This window comes from Desmodus rotundus, chromosome 2 (assembly GCF_022682495.2).
Source record: "Desmodus rotundus isolate HL8 chromosome 2, HLdesRot8A.1, whole genome shotgun sequence".
In the NCBI taxonomy this organism is placed as follows: Eukaryota; Metazoa; Chordata; class Mammalia; order Chiroptera; family Phyllostomidae; genus Desmodus; species Desmodus rotundus.
Genome location: NC_071388.1, coordinates 209,276,983 through 209,296,609, shown reverse-complemented (window position 1 = coordinate 209,296,609; position 19,627 = coordinate 209,276,983). Strand labels below are relative to the sequence as shown.

The 19,627-nt window shown below is 54.4% G+C and overlaps 1 protein-coding gene across 12 annotated transcripts in view; it reads left to right on the top strand.

The window, feature by feature from the left end:
• The window catches only part of FARP2 (FERM, ARH/RhoGEF and pleckstrin domain protein 2), an 83,121-nt gene that overhangs the window by 34,101 nt on the left and 29,393 nt on the right, over window positions 1-19,627 (top strand). For all 12 annotated transcript variants that reach the window (XR_008426241.1, XR_008426240.1, XR_008426238.1 and 9 more), the window contains 6 exons: window positions 3,885-4,032; window positions 7,853-7,948; window positions 9,458-9,621; window positions 9,991-10,059; window positions 10,761-10,818; window positions 12,816-13,059. Coding sequence is in view for 8 of the 12 variants with exons in the window: in XM_045198365.2 (XP_045054300.2) it covers window positions 3,885-4,032; window positions 7,853-7,948; window positions 9,458-9,621; window positions 9,991-10,059; window positions 10,761-10,818; window positions 12,816-13,059 (779 nt within the window). In the remaining 4 variants the exon portion in view is untranslated. The remainder of the gene's footprint in view (window positions 1-3,884; window positions 4,033-7,852; window positions 7,949-9,457; window positions 9,622-9,990; window positions 10,060-10,760; window positions 10,819-12,815; window positions 13,060-19,627) is intronic.

Below are 19,627 nucleotides of genomic sequence, written 5' to 3'. Positions count from 1 at the left end.
GGGTGTGCCGACGTGGCACGCACACCACAGTGACAGGTAGAGAGCCCAGTGGGGGGAGTGGCAGTGAGGGTGCACGGTGGAGACGTGCCCTGGAGGCTGCTGCTTCCGGGAGACAGACCGGAGGCTGGGGGGAGCAGGAGAGCTGGTGGGAGGCTGGGCACCGGCCGGAGGCTGCAGTGCTGGGGCTGCCAGGCTCTGTGCCACGCCGGACGTGGTCCTTAGATGCTGTGTGTGACAAACTGTTGTGTCCCCCTTCCATGGGGTGAAACTGAGTGAGGGTGTGAGCTCCATCTTGGGTGTGGCAGTTTGACCACCTCTCAGTGTCTGGGTTCAGCGCACCTGGGCCACCTTACAGAAGCTATAGTCCTGGGCGCCCTTGACGTGGCACCTTAGGTGTTGTAACCCAGCTAGTGGCAGGGAAGGAGCAGCAGGTCCAAGGGCCACCTGGACCCAAGGTCCAGCTGGCAATCGGCCCTATCCTAGTGCCAGCCCAAAGGAGACGGCCACTTGTTCAGGGTTTGTCCCTGGAGTTGGGGGCAGGGTCCCTCTCTGCCAAGACACACAGAGCCAGGGCCGGACACCTGGAGGAAAGGGTGTCTGGCCTCTGGGACGTGCCCACCAAGGCAGCAGCGCCCAAGGATCGGTGGGCCTAGGGTGCGGCAGAGCACACTCTGTGGCAGATGAGCTCACTCTGGGAGGCACAGACAGATGGAAGAGAGCAGAGCCCAGGGCAGACCCCTGAAGACTTGCTTTGGGGGATGCATATGGTAGGGGCACCCACAGTGACCATGAGCTGGAAGAGAGCCAAGAGCATGGGGACCACGGTCACTGAGGGAAGGGCTTCAGGAAGGGGCTGCGGCCACCAGGCGAGGCTCACCACCAGGCACCATGAGTGTGGGCGGGAGCACACCTGTGGGCTCAGCCACGTGACGGCGCCCATGGGCCCCCGCGGCCTCACTGAGGTTCGGGGTGGACCGAGAGGGAGGTGGGAACGTGGTGGCAGCTAGTGAGCGGGGACGCTGAGCAGCCTGCCTGTGGGAGGTGGGCTGGGGACCTGCACATGTGTTTGTGTGCACACACGTGCCTGTGCACACGTGTTCGTGTGTGGATGCATGGGGGGGGGCTGCTCTACAGACTCGGAAGCCAGTCAGAAGTCAGGTGACCTGCTGCACACGGCCCGCCCTTGGTCTCTGTCCAAGGGCCACTCTGCCTCTAGCTCTTGTGGCTCTAACGTGCTACTTTGTCCCCCAGAGTCACCAGAACTCACCGCCCATCTTTACTGCTTTCGGTCACTCTGGGTAGGGTTCTGAAACACAACGCTGTACCTTCCTTAAATCTGATGAGTTTTGTACATAGTTCACACTGCTCTTCCTGGCCCACCAGAAACACCCTGTGACCCCACGCAGGACAGTGAAGAAGGTTTTTCTTGACTTTTGCCTTATTTTCTTTGACATTTGGAGATTGCAGGGAAAGATGTAGAAGCTGGAGTCTTGGTCCATCTGGCTGCTGTAACAGACCCCACCATGGGGCTTATACATCACAGATATTTCTTGTGAACGGCTCTGCAGGCCAGAGGTCCAAGACCAAGGCTCCTCAGAAAGGGGTCTGGTGTCCTCACAGAGGGAGGTCCGTCTGGGGTTTGTTATAAGGGCACTAGTCCCATTCACAAGGGCCCCCCAGTCACCTCCCAGAGGATCCCCTCCAAATACACCACTTTGGGGGTTAGGCTACAGCATATGAATTTGAGAAACAAAACCATTCCTTTTGGAAGTTCCACCCCATTCCCCCCGCCCCCAGTATGCGTCCCTACAGGCAAATTATATCCGTTTCACCCTAACACCCCTCCCATTGTAAAGGCTCTTCTGAGTCAGACGTGGGAGAGACCCAGGGACAGTTGGTCCTGAGCCACAGCCCTTCCCGCTGTGAGCCTGCGAAGCCAGACAAGGATGCGCCTCCAAAGCCCGATGGCAGGACAGGCACGGGTGGACGTCCCCACCGCAAAGTGGGGATAGCAGGAGGAAAAGGGTAACAGGTCCCAAGCAAGTCCAAGCCTAACGGGCCAAATGATGCTAACCCTCAAGTCTCGGGCATAACCCTCTTTGGCTCAGTGCCCGGCTCTCCAGGGCCCTGCAGCAGCTCCTGCCGCGGCTCCTCCCCACATGGTGCCCCCAGCCTGCGCTCCCTCTGCGGCTCCAGGCAGAGGGGCCTTGAAACCCAGACAGAGGCAGCCCCACCCCATCCAGCCCCATGCCCTGGGCTGGGGAGCAGGCAGCTCTGTGGGTTCTGACCTCGAGGAGATGGCTGACCTGCCCCAGTCCCCACACAGATGGTCTCTTGGCCACACCCTGAGAGTTGTCATCCTTTGCACATCTTTCAATTCTGCTTCCTTTTTGCTTCACAGCTCCACCCTTCCATCATTCCGGTCTTCTGGTGTCTGACTCTGACTCGTCAGGAGCCAGGCGGCACCTTCATTCAACACATGGCTTAGAAATCAGTTCAGCTGAATGTCCCACTTCATGGCTCACAAGTCCCGCCCCCCCACAGAGCTTGAGGACACGCCAGCCAGGGTTTTTGCACTTTATAAAAAGGATCAGCCCCAGCTGGTGTGGTTCAGTGGGTTGAGTGCCAGCCTGCCATCCAGAGGGTCGCTGGTTTGATTCCCAGTCAGGGCACATGCCTGGGTTGCGGGCCAGGTCCCCGGTCGGGGGCATGTGAGAGGCAGCCACACGTTGATGTTTCTCTCCCTCTATTTCTCCCTCTCTCCCCCCTCTCTAAAAATAAATAAATAAAATCTTTAAACCTAAGTGGTAAAAGGATCGCCTTTCTCCATTTTCCAAGAACATTCTTTGTTGCCATCTGAGACTTCACCGGAGTGGCCCTTACTGTCTGTGTTTGTACAACATCTGCTCCTGGAGGCTCAGGTTTCCCTGAGAGACACAGGCTTTCTCTCTACTCTTGCTTTCCTCTCTGGTCCCCATCTTGCCCTGACACCCCCAGTCCCAGCAGGCATTGCAGAGCTCTTCTAGCTTGCACCTGTCCCCAGTCCTGGAGCTGCGGAAGGGCCTGCAGGGAGCTCGTCTCCAGGCTGGGGCTCCTGGGAAAGTGGTGAGGTCACACAGTCTCCCTTTCTGTTGAGGATTTACGAAAATAGACGTTGATAGTCAGGTGTTGGTATTAAACTCAGAACATGGAAATCCCAGGAACAGCATAACCCAAACCTTTATGTTGTCCTTAAAAGTCTGAAAACACGGGCATTTGGGAGTAAGAGGGAGGCAAAAAGTTTTGGACGGACAGTGCCCTGTGTGGGGTTCAGGCCAGGGTGTGGGTGCTCCTGAGCAGAGCACTCTGCCCCCTCTGAGCCCGGCCCCTCCTGGAGGTGGGGGGAGCGTGGCCGACTCCGTGGAAGGGAGAAACACGTGGAAGGGAGAAACATGTGAGAGCCGCACGTGGAGAGACCGTAGAGCTGGTGGTGGCATCGCGTCCAGTCTTCTGTTTCCTCCTCAAGAGAGGGTGTTCCGCTGGTCGGGCCGGACACCAGGCCGCAGCATTTAAAGGGCTGTGGGAGGCTTGCAGGGCTGCCCGTGTCCACCTGTCCTGCGTGCACAGCCCTCGTCACACTGAGAACAGAGTCGAGGCTGAGCCTCGCGAACGCGAAGAAGACCCGCGGGCAGTGGGCCACAGAGGGCAGGGACGGTCGCGCTGCGCACGTGCAGCCACTTGTGCTTGTCGTGGGCACAGTCACGGGCAGCGGAGGGCCAGCCCCTCCGACACAAAGCCGCCTCTGCTGGCTCCTGTCCCCTGGCTCCCCGATCACCGCTGTGATGCTCAACCCTCTCAGAGCTGGGCTATTTTCAGTGCTGCGATCCTGCTGTCTTTTGTCACAGGGGCCAGACACCTGCTGAGTCGGATTTCCAGGTGCTGGAGGTGGCCCGCAAGTTGGAGATGTACGGCATCAGGTTTCACAAGGCTTCTGACAGGGAGGGCACCAAGATTAACCTGGCCGTGTCCCACATGGGAGTCCTCGTGTTCCAGGTAGGGGGCCAAAACTTCTAGGTATGCCTCTGGGCACGGGGCAAGGGGTTGATTTTTACATTTGTTGGTAAGTTTTTGTTGTGATGAATAAGGTCTTGGACTTGGAGGGGAGCCTTGCATGTCATCTGATCTGACCTCTCACCCAGCAGACGGATTGTCTTCTTGTCCTTGCCCTCGCCGTCTGGGAGCCCATGCCCCTCAGGGCACCCAGGCAGGTCCCACTGCTACTCCTCATGTTGAAGCAAAGGCCACCCTGCAGAACCTGCACCGACACATGGGCCCTTCCCTGGAGTGGCCTCCAGGTGTAGGTCTGGGTGGAGGTGAGACAGAACACACTAGAAAATACCGGAGGGTGTTGCATGTGGTCTTGTGGAAATTTTGTATCACTTGTGTTTGGATAAATAGGTGCACAAACGGCCACTGCGTTCTGTTTGCAATTAAGTGACGTGTCCTGGGCTCCAGCTGGAGACACAGGCCCTTCAACTGTCAGAGTCCGTGGGCTGCCCCCAGTCCTGCCCACCACCGTCCACTGCAGGCCCCTCTCAGGAGCTCCTGGTCCACCTGTGGTTGCAGGCGGTGACCTGCCCACACCACAGTCTTGTGCCAGAGCCCGACTCGCGGCTCTTCCTCCTGGACATTGCAGCCTGCGACCCCTGCAGTGCCTAGTCTGTGCAGGCGCCCCGTCCAGGCTCACACTCCTTTTCTCTTCCTCGCCGTCAAATCCATGTCCTGTCAGAAAAAACGTGGTTTTGAACCTAGACTGTTAGTTGTGTTATGTCCTGCGCTAGATGTAACAAGAACGATAAAGTTTACACCAGAGACTTTAGCCACCACACCCTTCCTTCAGGTGGGTGGTTCTGGGCCCTGCACCTGCCCACTCTGTCACTGTCCCGACATCGCAGGTTCTATCTGTCCAAACCCAGCTATTGTCACTTTCTATCATTTGTCACCAGAAAATGTTGAAAAAGCAAGAGCCTGGAGACTTCCAGAGTGAATTTATTACCTGTTCCCTCAAGCCCCCACCAGAATGGCGGAGAGGGAATTATTTTTATTTGTACGTTTAAATCAGAAAGAACAGAGACTGGAAAAGAGAACTACAGGCGATGAAAGTATCAGCAAAATTCTGGAAGTTGGGAAGTGGTAGATGTGTGGAAAAGGCTAGAATCCAATGGCCTGTTGAGGGAAAGCTCGGAGCAGGCCAGGGTGTCCCCAGGGTTGCGCAAGGGCACCTGTCAACTGCCAGGAGCAGGCTGGGGTTGAAACCAGAAGCCTGGCTTTGTCCGTCCACATGTCCGTGAAGAGACTCGCAGTGCCAGATCCAAGCCAGAGCAGCCTCTTCCCTTCTGGGGCATAGCTTAGAGGTAGAGGTGCCTGGTCACACTGACAGGGAGAGAGAGCCTGTGCCCTAAATGTGTCCACATGTGCCCTGTCCAGTGTGGCCCAGTGGATGGAGCATCGTCCCACAAACCGGAAGGTCGCTGGTGCCATTCCCAGTCAGGGCACGTGCCTGGGTTGCAGGCCAGGTCCCCAGTGGGGGGTGTGTGGGAGGCAGCTGATTGATGTTTCTCTCCCTCTCTTTCTCCCTCCCTTCCCCTCTCTCTAAAAATAAATAAATGAAATCTGAAAAAAAAGAAAGAAAGAAAAAGAAACATGCAGTATGCCAACAGGCAGCAGCCTGAGCACGAGAGGATGACCAGCGGGAGGATAGGAGCAGGAGAGGCCAGCAGCACCTAGGTCCCCGCCGCCACCCTGTGGGAGGAGCCAGCAGCCACGGGACATTGCTGGACGTCCCGTGGAAAGAAACCCTGCACCCCGGGCAGGAACTTGCAGACTGCATGTGTCTTCACCGTTGTTCGTTTTTAGCAAGAGACGACGTGCAGAGGCCAGCAAGCAGCTGGAAATAGTTGCTTCTCTGTTGCTGCTGTTTTGTGGTTGGGTTGTTTCATTTTGCTCTGGTTTGCTTTTTTTGAGAACATCTTTGAAAATTCTCCAGTATTTTACCTTGACTAGAAATTAGAGTAATTTAGCATTTTGGCCATATTTTAGGGGCTAGGAAGCTTCGGGTCTCATTTTGACCCAGGCATGTATGTCTTAGCTTTGAGGACATCTCTAAATCAAGAATCTTTTAAATTGAGATATAACTCACATACCCTAAAACTCACCACTTGAAAGTGCACCTTCAGGTGTTTTTAGTACATTTGCATCGCTGTGCGATCACCACCACTCCGAACACCAGGGCGTTTCCATCACACCCCAGTGGCCGCCTCTCATCGGCTTCTGGTCTCACGTCCTTCTGGACAGACTGTGGAGAGGGGGACAGGCAGGGTGACCTTGTGTGCCCAGCCTCCAGCCATGGCTCTCACAGGCAGCCCATCCTGCGCCATCAGCGCCTTCCCCTTCCCTGGCCAAGGGCCTTCTCGGTCTCTCTGAAAGGAAAACGTTCCTTGTCTTGCTGTCCCCCATCTCAGATGTGCAGGAGAGCAGGAGTGGCCACGACGGTCAAGAGCAGAAGATGCCAGGAAAGGGCTTTATACATTTAGGTGTTTTGTGCTGAAGCCATTTCAAGCTTACGGGAAAGTTACAGATGTAGAGTTCCTTCACCCCGGACCCCGCACCCCCACCCAGATCTTCCCAGCTGCCCCCATCCGCGTGTTGCAGAAGGTCCCATCTGAGAGCCAGCACTGTGCACAGCCATTCTGTCTGTCTAGCTGTCTGTCTAGCCCCTTCAGCTGGGGACTTTCTTCTTTCCTGAGTCTCACGACCTTGATGTTTTGGTCGTTTTGTAGAACAGAATGGCTGTCATGTGGGATTGCCTGGGACTTGCCTGAGGCACAGCTTCCCAGGCACGTAGATGGCAGGCGTGGTGACGGGCCCAGTGCACCCTTTGCTGTGGCCTGTAGGACCCTCCTGTCCCAGGGTGTCCACCTGTCCCATTGCCAGTGGTGTCAGCATCGGTCAGTGGTCAGGTGGGTTTGCCCTTGGTCGTCAGTAAGCAGGCTGCGTGTGGAGAGACTCAGAGGCGTCCTCCCTACCTCCCAGTGGGACCCATCACTGTGCAGATCACCTGAGCGTGACTTTGTAAATCCCGTTTTTCGTTTAGTTTCTTGTTGTTACTGTGGACTTACGGATTTGTGTTACACTTACATTAAATTCAAGCTATAATAATCTGGGTTATAATCTGATGCTTTGCAGTCTGTTCTACCACTATTTATTTTGATCTTTAAATCGTCCCACATTCTTCCACTAGAGTCCCTTCAAGCTGGCTCCTGTGTCCTTGTCACGTGTCCCCATCATTTTCAAGCACTTGTTCACTTTCTTGCACAACAGAATATTCCAGGTTCACTTTCTACTTTGCCTGTTCTACCCAGGAAGACCACAGAGCCCTGGTCTGCTGGGGGCGGGGGGGAGCAGCACCGCGGGGCCCAGGTCCATGTGCTCAGTGAGCTGAGTGCCAGGAGCTTGCGGCGCACGCTTCAGGTCAGCAGCCAGGGCCCGTGCTGGCTTCCCTTCCTTTGTGGAAGCTGGACTCCAAGGAGGCGGCCCTGCCCAGCCTCCACCACTGCCCCTTGTGACCCTCGAGCTTTCTTACAGGAGTGAACTTCAAAAATGTTAATGTCCACATTAGTAAAAAATAACTTACAATAAAGCCTTATCAAAGATGTCAAGTTATCTTTCCAAAACAGATAGATTAGGATGTAGTAGTAACATTTAAGTCGGAGCCGTTGCAAGTGCGTGGCAGCGCTGTCCAGCGAGGGTGCACGCTCACAGCTTCTCTGCTGAGCAGGGCTGCGAGCCTGAGTATCTGTCTCGTGGATTTCAGTGCACCACCAAAATCAACACCTTCAACTGGTCCAGGGTCCGGAAGCTCAGCTTCAAGAGGAAAAGATTCCTCATCAAGCTCCACCCAGAGGTCCACGTAAGTGATTTTGAGCAGCTGTTAAATTGTAAGAGAATGTATTCTGCTAGGACAGTGAGTTACTTCATTATTCTATGAATCATTTCCCCACTATGCGCACAGAACGTAAGGGCAGGGCTCCCCACAGTCAGCCCAGCAGTTCTCCGGGGAGGGTGCAGCATGAGGCCCAGGGCTGGCAGGGCTGGGGTGGGCCTGTCTGACAAGCCCCAGGCTGCCTAGACCTCGGGTGGTTTCGGCCTCTGTGCTCCAGGCGCTGGAGCTGGGGTAGAAAGTGTGAGCTGCGACCAGTGCAATGGAGTGTCCGTCCAGAGTGAACAGAGGGACGTTGCCCACATTCCAGGCATCTGTGACTCAGAAATTGACCCTTCAGTAGCTCTAATCGAAGGAGCCTTGATTTCCAGAAAATAAATTTCCTTCCTTTTGAGATTATCAGTCAAGTAAAGTAATAATTGCATATGAATTTACTGAAGTGAGTAAAAGTGGAAAAAGTAAATTCCTGTACAGTCTGGTAGTTGGCAAAAATTTGATACTTCAAACTATTCAGATATGTTCAAGTTGTTACATTTGCAGTATGCAGAGGAAGCTGGGAGACGGAAGGCACATTTGCTGAGCCGCCTGTGGGGAGGGGGCTGCCTCACAGCCCTGGAGGCAGGTTCAGAGCCTGGACTGGTCTGGAGGAAAGGCCCCCAGAGCTTTCAAAGGCTCCTCTGGAGCAAGGGCTTTGTCAGGGCCAGGTCGCACCCGTCCTCAAGCACGCCTGCTTATTCATTATCAAAATCTCTCTTCTGTAATTGAAAGGAAGTATGAGAAATGCCAAAAACAGACAAAATGCAAGCAAAAGGCTGCTTGTTTTCTCTGTAAGTAACAAAAAAGAAAAGTTTCTGGCAATTACTCTAAAAAGATAGGGAAAGAAGAGAATTACAGCTCAAAATGCCACAGCAAAAAATATCACAATATTATGCTGTTCACTGGAAAAGCATAACATTATGTCCCTGGACACTTGGATCCTTAAGACGAATTCTGGGAGTCACAGTGGTGGAGTCTTTCTGGGGAGCAGTGCGGCCGCGTGCCTCCCAAGGTGCACCTCTGCAGTGTCTCCGAGCGCTGGGCAGCGTGGCCGCTCCCTGTGGTGTTTGCAAGCCTGCAAAACCACATGCCCTGGACGTCCGAGGCATCCCCTAAACAGCCCCCCAGGAAAACAGTGCCGGCCACGTGGACGGTGCCCTGGTCTCTCTGTGGGGAAGTGCGAGGAAGAGCTCGAGTGTAGGCGCCAGTGTTGCCGTGGACGGCGGGGCGTCCTCAGAGACACTCCCTGTGTGTGTAGATGAACACACGTGTGTGTGTACTGCGCCTCTCTTCTCTCACGTGGAAATGGAACCAGGAGTCTTTACTTACAATTTTCAGGGGGGAAAATCTCCCTAATTTTCAACTTCAGAATAGCTTGTTATCTGAACTGCTTCCTGAATGTTATGCTTGAAGTAGTTACTTGAACCTTTGTATTTGTTTTAGGGACCTTACCAGGACACACTGGAATTCTTGCTGGGTAGTAGAGACGAGTGTAAGAACTTCTGGAAGATTTGTGTGGAGTATCACACCTTTTTTAGGCTCTTGGATCAACCGAAGCCCAAAGCGAAAGCCGTCTTCTTTAGCAGGGGCTCCTCCTTCAGATACAGGTGGGGCCCTGCTCGCTGCCTCCCTGCCCTCCTACTCCCCCACCCCACCCTGGGCTCTGGCCGCTTGGTCAAGCTGGGAGCAGCAGTACCCCGAGTCAAGAAAACTTATGAGACATTTCAGAGACTTGCATGCAGAAAGCAGCTATTGTCGAACTAAGAAAGCACAGCAGATAAAGTAGCAGAAAAAATTGACTCAATAAGAACTTTGTTGAGAAAATCAGCGATGCTTACTACACAGCACAACTTTAAAATGTCCATAAGGGTTATAAGGAAAGATGGTCAAGTCTTACCACCCTTTGCCTGCGTGAAAAATTAACGCTGCGAATGACTGTTGATTCTTTTCTTTAACATCTCAACTTTCATCCACAGTGGAAGAACGCAGAAGCAACTCGTAGACTATGTCAGAGACGGCGCAACGAGGAGAGCGCCCTATGAGAGGTGAGCTCTGGGGTCTTCAGGGGTCACAGGTGTGCTTTGAACATGAATATTTTAACTGTTTCAACCTCCGTTTGAATAAAAGTCAATTCAAATTCATAAACACGTATTTTGACACTTGAGTTCTGTTTCTTTTTTGATAGTGAATTTGTAATATCTTTATACAGTTACTGTACAAGGGTACGATATTTCAGTTTCTTTTCTTTTTTTTTAAGATTTTAATTATTTTTTTAGACAGAGGGGAAGGGAGGGAGAAAGAGAGGGAGAGAAACATCAGTGTGTGGTTGCCTCTCGCATGCCCCCTGCTGGGGACCTGGCCGGCAACCCAGGCATGTGCTCTGACTGGGAATTGAACTGGCAACCCTTTGCTTCGCAGTCCATTGCTCAATCCACTGAGCCACACTGGCCAGGGCAGTATTTGAGTTTCTAGTGTGTATAGCTTAACATGTACGTGTTCACACAGTATGGTAAACTTTGGATCTGAACCTTCACCTGTTTCTTGGCATGTGGAATTTTTCCTTCAGTGTGAGAGGACACTTTTACCTCTTCTGGGATGTGTATTTTTTTATTTTCTGTTGTTGTCTTTTGTTCCCCTGCCTGTTCCTACTTAGATGCCTCCTGTCCGAGGCTCAGCCACGTTTCTGTGTGAGCTCTTCCTCGGGCCACCAGGTCAGGGGGCCTCACCACTTGTTTTCTGGTCACAGGAGACACAGCCGGATGCAGGCGCCCGGCCACGCTCTGACTGCAGAGTCGCCGAAGCAGGTGAGTCTGTCCTGGTCACACAGACACAACGTCCATCACCTGCACTCTCTCAGGAAATGATCTGGCAGTGTTGATCAAGGCTCTTAAAATTAGCTGTGTCACTTACGCAGCCGATCCAGGCCTCGGGCTCTGTTCACACAGAGGAGTCCTGAGTGAGGAGAAGTGAGCCGTCTCTGGGCATGAGACGGCTGTTGCGGGGTCACGGCAGTGTGAGCACAGCTCTGCATGTCTGCAGATGGCACTGAACCCCAAAAAAGACACACAGAGGCAGGAGACAAAAGGCTGGCAAGGCTGACCTCACAGGCCATCAGCCGTCAGCCCCCAGGGACAGGCGAGGACTGCCTTTGTCCCCTCACTCTCAGCGACCTTCACCTTCTCTTTGGACATGCACTGCTGCTTGTTGGCAGGAAAACAACTGGGTGAATATTGTTTCTTTTATAAAGGCTTCATCTGTCCAATGCCAGCTTAGGGAAATGATTTACCTAATTAAGTTGATTCCCTGAAAGGGATGTTTTTGCTACTTAAGGCTGAAACTGAGGAAACAAATTTATATCTCCCTGTGCTTGGCATGGTCACAACTGTATCAAAATGAAACCACACACAGGCACACACACAGTGTACAGAAAACACCTGGCCCCAGTGGCCCCAAAACGTGGCAGCAGTGTCGGGGCCCCTGCGCAGGGCCATGGGCATCCCCCCCCAAGGTCTCTTCCTGTTTCGTGTTGATCTTCCTACGCAAGAGTGTTTTTAGGGAGAATCTCACTCTTTTCGTGGAAGACCGTAACTGTTGGCTCACGCAGCTACGAAGTTTCTCACTTGTAACTCTTTATTCTTGCCCAGTGCTGGCTTTTGTTGGCCGTCTGTCGTTGGCCCTACTGCAGCGTCACCCGAAGCTGCACTTGTCCCTGGTACGTGAAAGCTCACGTCCCAAACTTCTGAGTTCTTTAAATAAAAACATTCTTTAACTCTCTTAGGTATGTTTCGTGTTTAGGAATTCCTTGTTAAGTCTGTTGTAATTTAAATGATTTACTTTTGTTTCTTTAACAGAGTTCAAATTTATGAGTGGCGTGAGTAGTCTAAAAACTACATTTAAGCTTTCGGTTCTCGATAGCATTGTTGAAAAGCCACAAGAGAGTGTTGAGTGTGGCTGAGTAAGAAACAGGGACTTTGAACCAGATTGGTCTCAGGACTCTGAGCGACTGTTTTGTCCCTAAAAGCTTGGTCGCTGTTCCTTCCACCGTCACGTCTGCTTCCTGAGTGTGCTGCCCCGTCACTCTGTGTTGTCCGGTTACTTTTGGTCTGGCCACCCTCCTGCGTGTGCACGCGTGGTGTGGCGTGTTCTGCAGGCACGAGGAGGCTCGCTCCGTGTCCAGGCTGCAGGGCAGCGAATCGCGCAGTGGGGCTGCCTGGCGTCTCTGGCCACCACCCTCGGCGTCTGCTCGCGAGCCTCTGCCCCTCACCCTGAGGGTGTTCTGCCTCTTCCCAGGCACCTTGGGCTCCGGGCCACTTCATCGTCTGTGTGCCCCTCCACGCCCCGCACCCCTGCAGGGTCACTCTGAAAGGAGTACGGGGGGCCACCTGCGCTGCCTCTCCTGCCAGCGCTCTGCTGTGGGGCCTTGTTAACCAAGCAGCTGGCTCAGTCCTCTCCAGCTGACTTCACACACCCCTGGGGAAGTGACAGACGCGCCCAGGAGCCTTCTGCTGCAACCTCAGGGTGACACGGGGGCCGAGGGCACACAGGCTGCCGGCGGCCAGTATCCTGGGAGGGGTGGGTGTGTGCTGTAGACTCGTGCTTCCACGGAGAAAGGAGCAGAGGGACCCTGGTCCTTCTGGAATCCTGTCTGCGTGCCAAGGAGGGGAGAGTCTGACTGAGCCCTTCGCTAGGGGAGTGGTGTGGAAGTGGGGGGCTCGGTAATTCGGGCCCAGTCAGCTCTACTGCTTTCCCGTGGTGGTTTGTGAAATGATGTCCTTGTTTTTCTCTTAACTTTGACCCCCAGAGCATCTCATTCACCGAGGGCCTCAGGACTTCTGTGTCCCTGTCATCAACACCTGCCTCCTGCTTCTCGGCCCCAGCCTCCCCTGTGGCCCTGCCCAGCCGGCCCAGTGTCACAGATGCCCTGACGGAGCCCCTGGCTCCCCACACTAAGAGGCTGGCTGCAGAGAAGAGCCATGGAGCCGTGGAAGACCCCAGCACGAGACAGGCCCTGGCCCCCGGGCCCCCTGCGCTCCAGCCTTGCCAAGGTGTCGGGTTTTGTCATGCTGTGAGGAGTCGCAGCCCTGGCGGTCCCAGGGGGCAGAGTCGTGGTGCCGTAGACCGGGGTGCAGCAGGGGTGGGCAGGGAGTGCAGAGCTGCTGGTAAAAATGACCACAGTGAGGGAGACTTGGCCGTGGGCTCATTTTCCTCCATGGGGGAGTCCCTGCCTGACCAGCAGGGCAGTGGGGGGGCCCCCATTTTCACATTGACAAACGCCCAGCTGCAGGTGTCCGAGGAGTTCATAGATGACGACCCGGCAGACATCTCTTTCTTTGCTGGAGGCTCTGAGGCATTCTCATGCCCGTATGGCAGCCAGGCCCCTCTGTGTGGCCGCCTGGGCTCTGCCCAGTCCAGCCCAGACAGGTGCTCCATTGAGGCGGCGCCTGTGAGCATAGGGCACAGCTTTGAGTTTGGGGGAGAGAGTGGCTTTGGCGGCGTGCACCCCTCGGACACGTCGGAGCTGTTCGAGGTGAAGGCCCAGGCCAGCCTGATGCAGAGCCTGCTGAGCCCGTCGGAGAGCAGCTCCCTCAGGAACAACCGGTCCCTGAGCAGCTCCCTCAGCCACCTCCCGCTGCTCGGCCTGTCCGCCCACCAGTCTGAGGCCAGCTCCATGGCCAACTTCCCGGCCTGCTCGGTGCGCTCCGAGGCCAGCTCGGCCTTCCAGTTCTCCGACATCCTTGACCAGCTGGAGCAGCTCAGCTGCCCGCCCACCACGGCCGATGACTCCAGCAGCAGCGAGGCCGACTCCTGGGGCTCCGAGCCCGAGGCCCCCCTGGATGTCAGCCTGTTTTTCAGCAGCCCTTTCGTGCAGAGCAGTGGGGAGAGAGTCATTTTCAGTTTGCAGAACAGCGTGCAGAATGTGAGTGTAGGCGAGTGGGTGGATAAGAGCCCGTGTTGACCCCTCCAGGACTGTACGTGCTGACCCCACTGCCCTTGTGCAGTGAGCTCGGGCCGCTGGCTTCGCGTCCATGGCCAGGGAGTCGTCCTTCCCCTAAATCTCTGATCGATTTTTCTGATTTGAATGCCACAGAATTAGAACTTCCACCTGGAATGATGTTTGAAACTGGACACCAAGTTTGAAATAGTTGCTGTTGGCCACTAGTCCCCCCAGAGCTGGGGAATTCATCTGGCAGCTTACTTTTCTGGTTGAGCATTGATTCAGCTGACAGCTGATGCCGCCCACTTTGAACATCACAGAGCTCTGACACGTGTGGGCCCACAACAGCACGTGTGTCGTCTGCCTCCCGGGGCTGCCTGTTAAGATGAGGCACACTGCCAAGATTCATCAGGACAGAGGCCTGGCCTGGCTCGTCCAGCCACTGCAGAGTCCTGAGGAGGCCACGTCCTCTCAGTAGACTCTGGGACTGCCCGGGTGTCTCAGTGCCGAAGACGCCATCCCATTCGTGACTTCAGACCCAGGGAGAGTGCTGTGTTTAGACAGTGCACCTGGAGAGGTTTGGTTAAAATGCCACTGAACTCTTTCCTTCTGTTGAGCTAACTAGGGGTGTCATGGGTATTTGCAGAAAAAGAAGAACCAAACCAGACACACTGGTTGGCTTGAGAACCGTTTCATTTGGACTGATAGAGTGGGCTGTTCACTAAAATGAACAGGCATCCCAGGGACCCCCAAATGTCGAGGGGCTCCCTCTCTCCTCAGGAGAGTTGTTCCTTGTAGGGCAGGGACTGTGTGATATTTTGTTGCTAGCCGTGTCTGTGGCCCGTCACGGACACAGGCCGTTCCCAGGCAGTGGAAGCAGCCAGGCTGAGGTGGCTGTGCAGGCCCACGGTGCCCTGGTCCACGTTGCCATGGGAGGGGTGGGTACCACAGCCCACAGTGCCCTGCATGTCCATCCCAGGACAGCAGGGAGCCCTGCACTGCAGCTGGGCACACACCACTCGGTGTGCTGGAACTTCGTTCTGTCTTCGGGGTTTTTGGTGTTTATCCTTCCTGCTCTTCCCTGGCACCGCAATACCACATCCAAAGGTTCATTTTCTTCCAAGTCCTGTGGGGACTCTAAGCCTCTGGCTTCTGTTCCCCTGTGAGGGTGTGATTGCGGTGGGCTTGCTGTGTGACCCTGGGTGCTCAGGGACTCAGAGCGGCCCTGGGCCTCTCGTGACGGTTTGCCTTTCTCTTCTTGTCAGTGCTGAGCCAGTACCCCCAGGGTTAGGGCTAAATGCACTGAGTCATTTCCCACTGTTGTAGCTGCCTTACACCCACCTCGCCTTCCCGCTGGGGCCTCAGCGATCCTGTGCAGGCTGCCACATCCTGCACCTGCTGCAGCCCAAGGATGCTGCTGCCTGGCAAGTTGTCCTTGTTTCCTTCAGGGACCCACACCCCTGTCTGAGCCGGAGGCCAGAGGGGGGTTAAGCCAGCGATGCAGGTGGTGGGGGCTTTACAAAAGTGAGGGTGGGAGTATGAGGACCAAACCCATCCCCGAGCACTCCCGAGTTCCCACACCCTGCCCCCTGTCCTCCTGTTTCTAAGCTGCAGAACTTTGCATCCCTGGCTCGCTGACGACTTTCCCCTGAATGTCTGCACATTGTCTGAGACGTAACCGCTCACAGTCACCCAGACCAGTGAGGACAGGCATACGCTCACCCCTTATCCAAAGTGCTTGTTACCGTCACCTGCTTGCCGCATGTGGCTGGCAGCTCCTAGGTCCCCTTGTCGGTAGAAGACCCCCATTTGTGCCAATGGCTTGTGGAACACGGGGACTGTACTGATGAAGGCACCTTGTTCAGACCCAGGTTTAGCTTTTTGATAAGACCTGGTTGAATTTTTACATTTTCCTTTCCAACAAGTTCATAATGTTTTTAAGTTTACAGCTTTTCCTTCATAGTGAAATTATTTCCAAATTGGCTGTGGCTCCTCTGGTCACTGCTCACGGCTTTTCCTGCCACTTCTGAGGGAGCAAAGTGTGGCCCCTGCCCAGGAGGGACTCCGTTAAGAACAGGGAAAAGAGAGCCAGAAGGACCACGTTTCTGCCCACGTCATGGCTTTCTGCTTGTGGTGGGCCGCTCCAGCAGTGGCCTTGTTCTGCTCGATCCCAGTGAGAGACGGTCTGCAGTAAATATTCAGATATCCACAACAGTCCTGGGGCGCCCTGGGGGGCCCTGGGCCGGCCGATGGTGGTTGTGGTTGATCGTGAGAAGCCCGTCATGCAGCAACGCCGCCTGGGGCGGGTGGTCCTGGGCCCCTGAGGACAGTACTTCTCAGACTTAAAGGAGACTCGGGGATTCCCGTCGCCAGTTGCTGAGAGTGTGTGGTTGAGAAGGGCCTGCGAGGTGTTGACAGTTTCGTGTCCAGTCTGTTGTCCCTTAGCTCAAACCAGGGCCTCACACCCAATGGTAGCTGGTGTCTTGGGGCCACCAGCGGCCCCACATCCAGCACCATCCCCTTACTGCCACACCCCCAGCGGGCGGTGCCTGTTGCCCCCACTGTGCCCACCCCTACTCATGCACCCTGCTTCAGGTAGAATATTTGTTTTTATTAGCTACCAAGTCCATTTTTGTAGTTAGGCTTTTAAAACCAGGTGCAGCTCATCAGCCAGCATACGGATGTTCCAGTCAGACCACAGGACAGCTGGGTGCTGGGGAGAGTGGGGCGCTGAGCAGGCGTGGTGCGCAGGGGAGCGGAGCGCCTGTTTGCTCTAAGTGCGGGATCAGGTTAGGGCTCCTTTTGCACTGAACACACATGTAAAAAATAGTGGTAACGATAGAGAGAAGGGCAGTAGAAACGGCACCCCAAAGAGGTCCACTCTGAAGACATTTGCATCTGTGGGTTATGTCCCCTTTCAGAGGCCCTTTGAGTTGCGCGGGCTCTACTCTCGGGCAGGCTCTCTGCTCCCGCAGCCCGGTGGGGCCTGGGGAGCGCCCAGGGCTGCGGGGGTGGCCGTGTGGTGCACATGCCAGCATGTGAGCTGTGTCCCTACGTGTGATGTGCAGGTGACATCTGATGCCAATTCCCACGTCTTCACGGTAGGGTCATTCATTCCCTCTGGGTTCACAGAACCTAAAGACATCCAGTACTAGAACTATTACTTCATAGACAAAAGTGTTAATGCTTTCTCAGGCACTTAAAATCAAGGATTTTAGTATATGTTTCCAAAGTCATGGAGTCTTACTTTGCTGGGGTTTGGCTTGGCCCTTGTCCTGAAGGTACAGAGCTTGTCACCACTCGCTGTTGTGGCCACTGTGGGCCCTTCATGTCACACAGGGCCTGGCGTGCCCCGAGGTGCTGTCTGTGCATGGAAGCATCCACATTCCCTTAGAAACTGGAGAGAAAAGGAACTGGCATCTCGTTACCCTGTGAACTTGTCCTGTCTTTAACGAGACGTTATTTTGCCTGGTTTGTGGTACTTATAAACTTGTTTTCTATTGAAATTGCCATTTATAAATCTGCAGATATGTACTAACTCAAAATTTTTTTAATTGTTTATTCAATAAAATAAGGAAATATTTACTATGACTTTTTAAATGGGCTTTTAGCTTTCTTTCTTCCCCTCTACTACTTAACAGTTTTGATTTACATAATTCAAGATTATTGCATGTGTTAAATGAGCCCCTGAAACAGCTGCGGGTTTAACGTCTTCCCTGACGTCTCTCACCTCGTCGACTTCTGTGCAGCCAACAGGCCCCAGGACTGTGCAGGGTTCTGTTCAGATGTGGGCGGGAACTCAGTGGGGGGGGGGGGCCCTGCCCCTTCAGTGCCTTCTGTCGGCAGCCGTGGGTCTGGACACAGGTGTGGGTGGCTCGTCCCACACTGAGCCTGAGGCTCTGGTGAGAGGCAGCGCTGTTTGCAGCCTTGGGGGTGAACCCTGGGCTTGTCCTGTGCACAGAACACGTGCTCTCGGTGTCTAAAATCTGAAAAGGAGAGCAGGATGGCCTCTTTCCCCCAGTCGGCTAGAGACCACCCCCGCCCCCCGTGACATTGCAGACCTGAGTGCTGCAGCTGTTCAGAGTCTTCCCTCCAGCTCTGCACTGGTTTCCCGCTCCGCCAACACGCCTCCTGCCCGCTCCCTGCAGCGTCCCTGCTCTCAGGCCCCAGGAGAGTCCTGGGGTTGGGGATGCCCCACCCCCACCTCCTGGGCAGAGGCCTCAGGGCATCTTGGGAGAGCAGGTCCTTCTGGCTGCTTGGAGCAGCTCAGACACCTGGGGGAACTGGGTGGAGACTGCGGGGCGCTGGTCTCCCTGGCTTTCAAGGTCCCAGTGTGGTTGGGAATAAGAGGTGCTGCACCAAGACCAGGTGGCAGTGCCCTTCTAGGAAAGTGCCCGTAGGCACAAACTCCCCAGGACCCTGGGTGGGCAGTCACTCCCCACTTAGAGAAGGTGGTGGTGAGTCACGGAGGGTCCGTTCCCTCCCACATTGGGCCGGCCCTGCTCCCTGACCCAGGCCACTACCCAGTGCCCCAGCTCAGGGCTGAAGGGGGGACGTAGTGAATGGACCCTCGAAGAGGCTGTGTGTGATGGATACAGGTTTTTAAAAACTGCTCAGAAGCACTTCTCTCTGCACTCTGTAGGCTGCCACTGTGCCGCCTTGCTGTCTGAGGCACATTACTTCAGGTGACATGTAGTGGGTTTGAATTATTGATGTGCTTGGGGGGCCTTGCCACCATCGATCCAGTAGCTCAGAGGATTCCTAAGTCACAGCTTCTCCAAGTTGGAGACATGAGGTGTCATTTATTAGAACAAAGACATGGGGGGGTTCCCAGGCCACCCGTGTGCACGCACAGAGTGGACCCACGCCTGGCAGGCACAAAACCAGACAGATGGCCCCAAGTGTTGCTCTGTTGTAGGTTAGGGCGCCTGTTTTTCTTCTCAGGAGTCTTGATTATTTAGAACAAAGCAAAAGAAAAACCAAAAAATGCTTCTTGGAACACTGTGTTGTTGCCCTCTGAACTTCGGTCACCACAGCCACATCCGCACCTGCCATGTGGACCCACACGCCCGGCACCACTCCAAGCTCGTGGGCACCGCCCACAGATGGGCCGCACCCCATGTCAGGTGGTCATCTGCCTTTTGCAGAAGAACGAAAGAGGAGCTGATGTTTTGGGGAAGACACAGTCTGAGATGAACTGAAAGGAGGGCCCCTCGGGAGTCATTTCTGTACCTCCTGCTTTTGTCTTTGAGCCAAACTCTGTGTAACGTGACGCGTGACATCTAGTCCAAAAATGGAGCCTGAGACAGTTTTGTGCTAACTCTGCAGCAAGCTCACATTTACTTGGATTCTTTGGACAAGTCAGCCTTTTCCTTTCCGTACCGGATTAACGAGCCGTTGTTTAAGCTGAAGGAGTTTCCAGACCCCATACCTCACACTATCAAGTTAACCTTCAAATTTAACCTTGAATCTTCCAAATTGGAGCTGATTCTTCCTCCAGTATTAGGCAGTTTTTCAAGATTACTTATTATAGAGATTTGAAGAAGAGGATTTAAAGGTATAAAGTAAAAGTAAACTTAACCTCTAAATGTGGTATCTGTCTTCCATCGCCTAGTTAGGTGAAGAAAGTGAACCTAAGCACAAAAGTATGATACTGTGCTTTTGGGCATGACATTCCA